This window comes from Triticum urartu, chromosome 2, assembly GCF_003073215.2.
Source record: "Triticum urartu cultivar G1812 chromosome 2, Tu2.1, whole genome shotgun sequence".
NCBI lineage: Eukaryota > Viridiplantae > Streptophyta > Magnoliopsida > Poales > Poaceae > Triticum > Triticum urartu.
Genome location: NC_053023.1, coordinates 141,904,423 through 141,916,241, shown reverse-complemented (window position 1 = coordinate 141,916,241; position 11,819 = coordinate 141,904,423). Strand labels below are relative to the sequence as shown.

The window sequence follows — 11,819 nt, the reverse complement described above, 5'->3', positions numbered from 1 at the left end:
TTAATAAATTTAGGCTCACTTATAAATCACTTGTCGATGATTATTCTGGAGAATTTACTATTTAAGGTATGTTATATTGTTCACTATAAAAATATGTTACACTTCTCTAGGAGCAAATAGTTGATTTCCCTTTATATAAAAAACAACCGGCTTTTCTAAAATAAACAGGTCACCCCTTTCACTCCCTCGCTGCACGGACACAAGCCCTTACTCACATCTCACTCAACCCGCACAAGTCGACACCGCCATGTCTCCTCGTTACGGTGTCGCCACCGCCATATCTCCTCATGATGTCGTCGTCGCCATCTCTCTCCCCGTTGTGGCTTGGATCTGCTGCCACCCCTCCACGCTCACTGCCGCCTCCTATCCCCTCCACCGCGATGTCACTCGTCCCCTCCACTCCTCGCCATGGTTTACAGTTTTGGCCGGATCCGGTTAACAGCCGTTAGCACATCTGGCGCAGTGAGCAGCCAGGTCCGTCGTCAGCCGGGAGGTGCAGAAGGGTCGCCCTACCACTTATCGCTAGGCCCCTTGCGGCTCCAAGTTGTGATCGTGCTGTCCGCGCTCCGTTCCCCTGAGCGCCCTAGTGTCTTTGTAAATTATGTAAATTATACTCTCTTAACAAAATATATCGCTGAAAAAATACATAACACACTTTTTTGGATCAATGCACGTTTTTTGTCACGTAACGACTACTTCCCAATGTAGCACGACACCGATGCCGCACAATGCTCTCGTTCCTCTCACTCTCTCCGCATCATTCTCTCATTCCCATCCACCGAATCCCTAGCTCTCCTCCGACGATGTGCGCTGCCGCCTCCCTCTCGCCCGCGTCGCCGCCTCCCTCAGACGGACGCGCGTCGCCACTTTCTCTCCCTCTCGCACGTGTCGCTTGCTCCAAAGTTTTCTTTACCGAGGTTGAGGAGGAGCAGGCGGGGCGCGTGCAGGGCGGACTTCTCCTACTCGACAACAGTTGCGACGAACGCCGGCGCTCCTTGTCGCCCTCGACCTGCAAGAAGGAGCGCCCGTACTGAACAAAATCGATGGGGCTGGGATCGACCCGTGGTGGAGGCATTGTTCGATGGAGAGGGTGACGTGAGGACTCTTCCATTAGGAATAGATGTTTGATGAGTGAGGCACCATGAACGAATTTAACGTGCACTCTGTGTAAAAAATGCATTTCACCTAAGTTCAGTAAAAAAATCTTTACTGACCATGAACAAATCGGCACATGAAAAGCTGCCAAAACAAACCGGCCCATGATGAAGATCTTGCGATTCTCTCCGAGCAGCATTCGCGCCGACGCGCGCCCTCTTCAGTACTCCGCCTTTTCAGCCACCGCGACCCGCGACCACCTCCATGCCTCCGCGCCTCCTGTTCCGCCGCCTCCTCTCCACCGCCGTCGCAGCGCCCGCTCCGGAGGCCGCCGCCGCCTCCGCCGCCGCGCCGAGGCCCACCGACCCGGCGCTGCTCGTCCGCCTCTGCACGATCATCTACCAGCAGCAGAACGCCCCGGACGCCGCCCTGCAGCGCCGCCTCTCCGCGCTCCCCCTCCCCTCCGCCCCCGCCGACCTCCGCGAGCTCTTCCTCCAGGCGTCCGCGCGGTTCCCGCTCTCCTGGCGCCCCGTGCAGCGCCTCCTCGCGCACCTCACCGCCCGCCACGGCTTCGCGCACTCCCCCGCCACCGCCGCGCGCTTCCTCGACGTCCTCGCCAAGTCCAGCAACGTCGACCTGCTCCACTCCACGCTGCTCGCCCTCCCGCCCGGCCTCCTCTCCGACGCGGCCCTCCGCGCCGCCGTTCGCGGCCTCGCCCCCGCCCGCGAGGTCGGCAAGGTCTCCGCCCTCCTCACCCTCTTCCCCGAGGCGCAGCGCCCCCGCGCGCTCGCCTTCATCGTCGACGTCGTCTGCTCCGTCTGCAAGCTGCCCGACGTGGCAGAGAAGGTCGTCAAGCAAGCCGAGCACCGGTACGGCCTCGCGCGCTGCGGCAGGTGCTGCGAGCTGCTGGTCGTCGCGTACTGCCGCGCGGGGATGTTTTCCGACGCGTGCAGTGTGTGGAACGGGATGGAGAAGCGCGGGATTGAGCCCGGCGCGGCGGCATATCAAGAGATCGTGGTGACGCTGTTCAAGAACAACCGTATCCCTGACGCCATGAAGGTGTTCGACGGAATGCGGAGGAGGGGATTGTCTGCCGGCGGTGGTGGCGCGTGCTACCACGCTGTGGTTTCGTGGCTGTGCAAGGAAGGAAGGACCTGTTCAGCGTTCATGGTGCTGGCCGAAATGGTTAAGAGAGGGGTGGAGGTGGACGGAGAGGTGCTTGGGGATTTGGTGTATGGGCTCTTGGCGAGGCGGAGGGTGAGGGAAGGGTACAGTGTTTTCTATGGTGTCAAGGAGAAGGATATTGCACTGTACCATGGGTTGATGAAGGGTTTGGTGAGGATCAAGCGAGCTGGGGAGGCGACTGAGGTGTTTAGGGAGATGGTTGCCAGTGGGTGTGAGCCAAACATGCACACATACATCATGATGCTTCAGGGGCACTTGGGGAAGAGGGGCAGGAAGGGCAGGGATCCATTGGTGAATTTTGAGAGCATCTTCGTCGGCGGATTGGTGAAGGCGGGGAGGACACTGGAGGCCACTAAGTTTGTGGAGAGGACAATGTGGGGTGGAGTGGATGTGCCGAGGTTTGACTATAATAAGTTCTTGCACTACTTCTCGAATGAGGAGGGAGTAGCGATGTTTGAGGAGGTTGGAAGGAGGTTGAGGGAAACAGGTCATGTTGATCTTGGGGACATCTTTCTAACCTATGGCGAGAGGATGGCCACAAGGGACAGGAGGAGGAGAGCGATGAATGGGCGTTTGACAACAGTTGAAGATTATAGCTGCTTACCATCATCTCAGGAGTCAGAAGCTAGGAGCGTGTGATGTGTATTACGTATCATAGAAGTGTCAAATACAGTACAGTTTTGAGGAACAAACAAATATTTTGTGCTTGCATTCTTGCCTCTTGCTTCCATTCTCTTTGCACTTCTGGTAGTATGTGTCTTTTTTCCGAGTGTCTTGGTAAGTTCTTTTAGGAATTAGGAGGATACACGGTTCACTTCCAGCCCTCTCTTAACCATTTCATTTAAACATCCGAATGACGCATGTAAGTTCAAATGACTTTTATATCTTAGCATTTTTTGTGATTTTATTTAGTTCTGACTTTTAGATGCTTCTTCAAAAGAGAATCTTTTAATGAGCAGTTTTTCTTGAAATAAGAATGTTGCAAGTTAAATTTCTGCACATACATACATTCTTTGTGGTAAATAATCACCTATAAATTGTTGAAATAACCACTCAAAAGATTTTCCTAACCTAACAATAACATTCATAGTTGAAACAACCACACCAAAGGCCTAAACAAAATTTTAGACATAAAAAAGGCATCCATGAGTAGCATTTAAAGTTGACATGAATGACGCTTGGATTCAAATATAAGTTGCATAACACCTTGATTTATGTTATTTAGCTGAATTTTTTTTATACTGATGGTTTGTTCTTATCAATTTCGAGATAAGGTAATGTATCTAATTAGGAAAATTACACACGATGAACCACACCATCAAAGTCTGACAATGTGAATCCAACATATCCTGAAAGGCTCCTTCAGCTGCTGCTCCATTTGAATTATGGGGCAGCAAGACAACGACATATCATTGAAAAGTCATAAGATTCTTTGTTGGCAGCAATGGCTGATTCAATGGTCATTGGTTCCATGACTCAAATGACCTGTTGTTATCATCATGATGTACGATTGGATAAATAATTGAGGGGCAAGATTGAGCGAGCCAGCTGCCTCCATGTGGTGAAATCTCATAGCCTACAAGTGAAACCATCGCTTGGTTATCAAGTAATCAACCAAAAGCACACTGGTAAGAAGTCTCATTCATTCATTAAGGTGGCATGCGTATCCATCTAAATGACTTCATGGTTCATATCTTAGCATTTTTTTGTGTGATTCTCTCTGGTTCAGATTTTCAGATCCTTCTTCAAAACAGAACATCTGAATGAACAGTCTTTTTTTTAATAAGAATGTTGCACGTTAATTTCTGCAACTACATAAATTACTTTTGGTAAATAATCACCTACAAGTTGTTGAAATAACCACTTGAAAGATAAACAACCACCCCTAAAGGTCTAAACAAGTTTTTAGGCATGACGTAAACAAAGGCTTCAGTGAGTATCATTTAAAGTTGATGTGAATGGCACTTGGATTCAAACATAACCGCCTTGATTTATGCTATTTAACTGACATTTTTTATACCAGTGGTCTGTTCTTATCAATTTTGATTTGAGATGATGTACCTAATTTTGAGGTAAGATGGTGTATACCATTCAAGTCAGACAACGTGAATCCAACATTTCCTGGAAGGTGTCCTTCAGCTGCTCTCCCCTTTGAACCATTGGGCAGTAATATGACAACGACATATCATTGAAAAGTCATAAGATGCTTGTGTGGACTATATCAGTATACATGTGTGGCCTGGACTCTTCGCTTGGAGGATGGTGAGGACCATTTCCTGTGCCCCCCACACATATTGCCCAGTCCCATTCAAACAGACAACAGCAGAAACTCTTATCCCCCTTTGGTACTTGATAGAGAGATGGAGCATCCTGTTGTTAGCGCTGGTGGGGGTGCCATTAACATACTATTATGTAAGCTGGGTGCGGTGCTCATCCAAGAAGCACAGCTCCTTGGAGGCATCCGAGGCGAGCTGGAGTACATGAAGGATGAGCTTGAGAGCATGACAGCATTCCTCCAGGACCTTGCTGAGGAGGGAAACCGCAGGAAGCAGGTTAAGGTTTGGATGAAACAGGTGCGAGAGGTCGCGTATGATGTTGAGGATTGCGTTGATGAGTTTACATATCACCTTGGCAGCACCACAAGTGGTTCTGGCCTTGCCGGGCTCTTCCACAGATGCATCCGTTTCATGCAAACTGTCAGGGTGCGGCGTCAGATTGCGAAACAAATCCAACAACTGAAAGCGCGCGCTACAAGTATCAGCGACCGAAACTCAAGGTAATTGCCTTCCTTATATAAAATTCTTATGCGTCTTGGCATTTACCTTATGATTTCCCTCTAAATGAAACATGGTAAATGTGGTAGCTCTGTAGCAGGAGGACTGGAGGAGGTATAAATTATGTGTTCTGGTGTTGTGATAAAAATTGAAAAGATTCATTCCACTGTTGCAACTATTGGATAAAATTTTGTAAATACTACCTGTGTCCCAAAATAGATGACATTGTTAAGCATGTCGTCAAACTTTCTCTATCTTTGACAACTGACTAAGAAAAAAATGTTTAGATTAGTTGAGTAAAATTGTACTACCACTGGATTTGTCATGAAAAACAATCACAATATAAATTTTAATTGTCATTTACTTACATATTTATAGAGAACAAAATGGCCAAAGTTGCTCCTTAGAGATTGTGCAAAGTCACAAACATTATCTATTTTGTATGTGAGAGAGTGAACTTTAGATGAGAGTAATTCAGCCTTCGAAACTTTATAGCTACAATGTGTTTTTGCTGTAAAAAAACATGGAAGTTCTTTCCTCTTTCCCGTCTACTATGTATGAGCTGTAGCAATAACTTACAAACTCTTCTCGTAGGTATGGTGGTAATCATCTCATTTCTGGAGCAGAAGGAAACACACTTGCTGCACAACCAGCACCATCTTATATTACTTCTCTGGATATTCGTACCCCCGCACTCTTCCCAGAGATAACGGAACTTGTGGGCATTGAAGCGCGTCAGAGTAATCTTGTGAATTGGTTGGTGGATGAAAACGTACAACAATTACTGGTGCTATCTATATTCGGTTTTGGTGGTTTGGGAAAGACAACTCTTGCTATGACGACATATCAGACAGCTAGTGCAAGTTTCCAGTGCCGAGCTTTTGTAACTGTATCCCAGAAATTTGATGTGAAGGGTCTCATAAGGGACATTCTTCGTCAGATTATTCGACCAGTAAATCAAAATGGTCCAGCACCAGCAGTAGACCCACTCAAAGGCATGGAAGAATGGAACGTGGGACAGCTTGCAGATATGCTAAGGCAGCATCTAGAAGATAAGAGGTATCTTATTGTTCTCGATGATATTTGGAGCATGTCAGCATGGGAAGGTATTCGATTTTGTTTGCCTAACTCACATACTGGAAGCAGAATAATTGTTACCACAAGAATGAAAACTGTAGCACAAGCCTGCTGCCTCCATGAGTATGACAGAAATTACGAAATTGAACAACTCAATGGTAGTGAATCTAGCGAGTTATTTTTCAAGAGAATATTTGGTAACAGGGAAAATTGCCCAGCTGCCTTCATAAACATTTCAGAGAGGATCCTGGGAAAGTGTGGTGGTATACCCTTGGCCATAGTCAGCATTGCAGGTCTTTTGGCTAGCACACCCTTGTACAGTTATGATCGCTGGGAGAAGATCTACAACTCTCTTGGCTTGGAGCTGGAAACCAGTCCCTGGCTTGAAAAACTGAAGAAAATTCTTGAGCTTAGTTATGATGACCTTCCATATCATTTGAAAACTTGTTTCTTATATTTAAGCACCTACCCTGAGGATTATAAGATCAGAAGGAAAAGTTTATTGAGAAGATGGATAGCAGAACGCTTTGTGACAGAGAAGCGTGGATTAAGTGCCTTGGAGGTGTCTGAGAAATATTTCAATGAATTACTCAACAGGAGTATGGTTCTTCCAATTGAAATGAGCTTTGATGGGAAGGTCAAGACCTTTCGAGTTCATGATATAATGCTAGAGATCATTGTTTCAAAATCAATTGAAGAGAATTTCGTCACTTTGGTAGGTCAACAGTCTACTTTAGCTCCTCAAGAGAAGATTCGGCGGCTATCCATTCATGGAGGAAGTAACAAAAATATTGCCACAAGCAAATTGTTAAGCCATGTCCGATCATTGAGTATATTTGCTGATGGAGAAATGTTACAGTTTGCTTGGATAAAACTTCTTAGAATATTAGACTTAGAAGGTTCTGGGTTTGCCAGGAATGGAGATATCAGAAATATTTGTAAACTGTTTCAGTTGGAATATCTCAGTCTCTGGAGTACATATGTCACTGAACTCCCTGTGCAAATAGGAAACCTCAAAAAGTTGGAGACACTTGATGTCAGGGACACAGCCATAAAGCATTTGCCTCCACACATTACCAATCTGCCAAATTTGTCAAACCTACTTGGAGGGAGAAGAGTTTATAACTACAGTGGTTTGTTTCCCATTTCCAATTTTTGGGGAATGCACATCCCTAACAAGCTTGGCAATTTAGAAATGCTTACAACACTTGCAGAAATAGAGATCACAGACTCTACTTCCTGTTACATATCTGAATTAGGGAAGCTTTCACAGTTGAGGAAGCTAGGGGTAATGATGTTTGTTGACGACGACATGAACTGGATGTCCTTGATCACCGCCATTGCAAAACTGAGCAGCTGCCTTCAGTCACTGCTGATTTGGCGACCGGACGGAGTAATGAATTTCAGGATTCTTGATACACTATCCAGGCCACCAATGTTTCTAAAAAGCATAAACTTCCGAGGTAAGTTGGGACGGCTACCAGAATGGATTGGTTTGCTGGATAATCTAACTGAGTTGACCCTTCGCGCCACTGAATTGGAATCTGAGGAGCACCTGAAAGTTACCTCTCAGTTACCAAGCCTGCTCTACCTTAGGTTGCATCACAGTGCATACACCGGAAGAGCACTCACCTTCTCTGCGTCAGAGTTCCCAAGTCTCAAACTGCTCACCATTCATCTCGCCGTATACCAGGCATTGAACCTGAGGTTTGAGGAAGGCACTGCACCTAAGCTCCATAGGCTGGAGCTATCTTTCTTCGAAAATGCTTCCATCCGGCAGCCTTCAGGTATCAATTTTCTTGCAAATCTTCAGGAGGTCTTGGTCCACGCTGATCCATGCCATAACTCGGAAGCTATGGTGCACTATTTGAGGAATGAAGCTAGGAGGAATCCCAACCAACCTACTGTCACTTTCAAGGCGAAACAATGGAAGTCAGCACGGACAGGTCCAGCAATAGATTACAGAGGAAACATCTGGTTTTGATAATACGGGCACCGCTGAACATGCGTGAGCTGTACTCTTGACAGGATTCAGAATTTCCGACACGTCAATATTTGGTTAATCAGGTCTCAAGTGCCAATAGCCAAATCTTTTTTTTTTTTTTTCTGGTGATCTGTACAGATATGTGGACATTAAGGATGAGTTGTTGAGACGGTTTACCGTCTGTCTTTTCTTCTCCAATGGATAAGAAATTTGCAGTGTTACTGAACATTCTTTGAGGGGGACTTACTGTCCTGTAGAGTCGATATTTGGATGGCTTCGGTCTCTGCTACCTGGTCGTGAATACATAGTAGAGTATGTTTTTGGATTAGCATCACTCTGGAAATCTTGCAACATCGTTGTACTTTACCAGAAAAGAAACATCACACTTTGGTTGCCAATTTGTAACGTTATCTTTTTACAGCAGCAAACTTGTAATGTTGCTATTGGTTGTGTGTACGTTCTTTACAATGCTTCAGTTGCCCTGTCTGCATTGTAGAGAAGCCACCGCTGCTTGCAATGCTTCAGTTGCCCTGTCTGCAATGTAGAGAAGCCACCACTGCTGGTTTTTCACTGCTGTGGTAGTGTGGTGTCGAGTGTTGGTCGATCAGCCGATGGCTGTGTTAAAATCCCTTCTGCGTGCTCTGTGCGTCGCCGAGTTCAGTATAGAAGCTCTGTAAGCTGTTGCATTCCGTTCCGCAGTTCCTCAGTGAAGAAGTCATATAGAGAAGTTTGTGAAGAGAACAATGTGGGGTGGAGTGGATGTTCCGAGGTTTGATTACAAAAAGTTCTTGCACTACTTCTGTAATGAGGAGGGGGTGGCGATGTTTGAGGAAGTTGGAAGATGACCGGGGGAAACAAGGCTTGTTGATCTTGGTGACATCTTTCTAACCTACGGCGAGAGGATGGCCACAAGGGATAAGAGGGGAGTGATGAATGGACATTTGACAGCTGTTCATGATTACAGTTGCTTATCATCGTCTCATGGTCATAAGCTGGGAGCTTGTGAAGTGTGATATCATAGAAGTTGTGGATGATGTAGTTTGGAGTAATAGAGAAATACTTATTGTTCTTTAGTCTTGGTATAAGCCGGAGAAGGACACCCGAGAGGCACCAGATGGGATCTCGGGGGCGCGGGGACGCGGGGCGGATCTGCCGCTCCTGGCCGTGGCCATGGACGCCCCCAGCAGCTCCCTCCCCTCCCCGGTGACGTGACCCAGCCCTGCTGGTTCTGCTGCTGGCCGTGGGCGGGGCGTTGGATCTGCGTCTGGAGGCGGCGGCGTTCGTGGCCTGCCTTCCGTGCAGGCAGCCCCCTCGTCTCTGGTGGCCCTCCCCTGCCTCGAGCCATGGTGAAAGCTCTCGCGTGGAGGCAACGATGCTTCTGTGGTGTGGCAGACACGGGGCTCCTCGTGGTGGATCATTGCTGGTGCTGTTCCGGCCCCGGTAGCCTCGGGCCCGTGTCCCTCCAGTGTCCCGCGCTGCCGGCGTCCTGCCGGGCTGCCCCGGTCTCGACGACTGTGTATCTGCGTCCCTCCAGATTACTTGGCTCGTCGACGTCCCGACGGCTAAGGCCACGGTAGCACGGATCTGCGTCCCTCCAGTCCTTGCTTGCCGGTGTTGCTGGCCGCCGCCGCCCCTGACCCACTCGCGTGTTTGCTTTGTCGCCTGCCCCGCCCCGTATGACTCAAAGCCACCCCTTTTGCCAGATCCTGTGCTCGTTGGTTCAAGGGCAGTGCCACCCTCCGATGACAAGTGCAACCCCGCCAACCCTTGCCTGACATGGTAGTTCCGACCAACTTTGGTTTCCTCATCTTTGATTTGAGACTCGGCGGCTATGGGATTGCTCAGCTTCAGGCCAGGGAGAGATCCCTGCTCGGCTTGTCGATGCTGGCAACGGCGGCGCTCGTGGGTGTCGTTTTCTTCTTGGAGACGTTGCCAAGGCCTTAAGCGGTGCCCCTCTTCGAGCTCAGGGGAAACCTGAGGTCCGACTCTCCCGGACCGGATAGCGGCGGCGTCCCGGCGTCGTCCTCCTTCTTGAAGGCGCTATCTTGCGAGCTCGTGGTGTCCCCGATTTTGGCTCGAACGATGTTGGAATTCTTGTTGGCTCGGCATTGCCGTTCTTGGTTCGGGTTTGATAGGTCTAGCTGTGATGTTTCCTTTGTTCAGGCTGAGCATCCACTTCTCTCTGCTCTGGGCATCATGTTCACGCCTGTGTGCGTCCGTGTCATGTGTTGTACCCCTATTTTATGTTGGGGAACGTAGTAATTTCAAAAAATTTCCTACGCACACGCAAGATCATGATGATGCACAGCAACGAGAGGGGAGAGTGTTGTCTACGTACCCACAAAGACCGACTGCGGAAGCGTTGACGCAACGTAGAGGAAGTAGTCGTACGTCTTCCCGATCCGACCGATCCAAGCACCGTTACTGCGGCACCTCCGAGTTCTTAGCACACGTACAGCTCGATGACGATCCCCGGGCTCCGATCCAGCAAAGCGTCGGGGAGGAGTTCCGTCAGCACGACGGCGTGGTGACGATCTTGATGTTCTACCGTCGCAGGGCTTCGCCTAAGCACCGCTACAATATGATCGAGGTGGAATATGGTGGAAGGGGGCACCGCACACAGCTAAGGAACGATCTCAAGGATCAACTTGTGTGTCCTAGGGTGCCCCCTTGCCTCCGTATATAAAGGATCCAAGGGGGGGGTGGTGCGCCGGCCTAGAGGAGGGCGCAGGAGGAGTCCTACTCCTATCGGGAGTAGGACTCCCCTCCCCGTTCCTTGTCCAACTAGGAGAGGTGGAGGGAGAATAGGAAAGGGGGGGGCGCCGCCCCTCCCTCCTTGTCCAATTCGGACTAGGGGGAGAGGGGGCGTGCGGCCTGCCCTGGCAGCCCCTTCCTCTTCTCCACATTAGGCCCATAAGGCCCATTAACCCCCGGGGGGTTCCGGTAACCCCCGGTGCTCCGGTTTTATCCGAAATTCATCCGGAACACTTCCGGTGTCCGAATATAGTCATCCAATATATCAATCTTTATGTCTCGACCATTTTGAGACTCCTCGTCATGTCCGTGATCATATCCGGGACTCCGAACTAACTTCGGTACATCAAAATGCATAAACTCAAAATAACTGTCATCGTAACGTTAAGCGTGCGGACCCTACGGTTCGAGAACAATGTAGACATGACCGAGACACGTCTCCGGTCAATAACCAATAGCGGGACCTGGATGCCCATATTGGCTCCTACATATTCTATGAAGATCTTTATCGGTCAGACCGCATAACAACATACGTTGTTCCTTTTGTCATCGGTATGTTACTTGCCTGAGATTTGATCGTCGGTATCCAATACCTAGTTCAATCTCGTTACCGGCAAGTTCTGTTTACTCGTTCCGTAATACATCATCCCGCAACTAACTCATTAGTTGCAATGCTTGCAAGGCTTAAGTGATGTGCATTACAGAGAGGGCCCAGAGATACCTCTACGACAATCAGAGTGACAAATCCTAATCTCGAAATACGCCAACCCAACAAGTACCTTCGGAGACACTTGTAGAGCACCTTTATAATCACCCAGTTACGTTGTGACGTTTGGTAGCACACAAAGTGTTCCTCCGGTAAATGGGAGTTGCATAATCTCATAGTCATAGGAACATGTATAAGTCATGAAGAAAGCAATAGCAACATACTAAACGATCGGGTGCTAAGC

General features: G+C 48.5%; 2 protein-coding genes across 2 annotated transcripts; both read left to right on the top strand.

The window, feature by feature from the left end:
- The first annotated feature begins 1,022 nt into the window (after positions 1 to 1,022).
- Positions 1,023 to 2,991, top strand: LOC125536415 (putative pentatricopeptide repeat-containing protein At1g26500). The gene has a single exon (XM_048699632.1). It carries the CDS (start codon positions 1,360 to 1,362, stop codon positions 2,917 to 2,919), a length of 1,560 nt encoding a protein of 519 aa, XP_048555589.1. The 5' UTR covers positions 1,023 to 1,359; the 3' UTR covers positions 2,920 to 2,991.
- A 156-nt stretch (positions 2,992 to 3,147) lies between these two features.
- Positions 3,148 to 8,336, top strand: LOC125536414 (disease resistance protein Pik-2-like). Its single transcript, XM_048699631.1, has 2 exons — positions 3,148 to 5,056; positions 5,649 to 8,336. Exons 1-2 carry the CDS (start codon positions 4,641 to 4,643, stop codon positions 8,113 to 8,115), a joined length of 2,883 nt encoding a protein of 960 aa, XP_048555588.1. The 5' UTR covers positions 3,148 to 4,640; the 3' UTR covers positions 8,116 to 8,336.
- Positions 8,337 to 11,819: the final 3,483 nt, after the last annotated feature.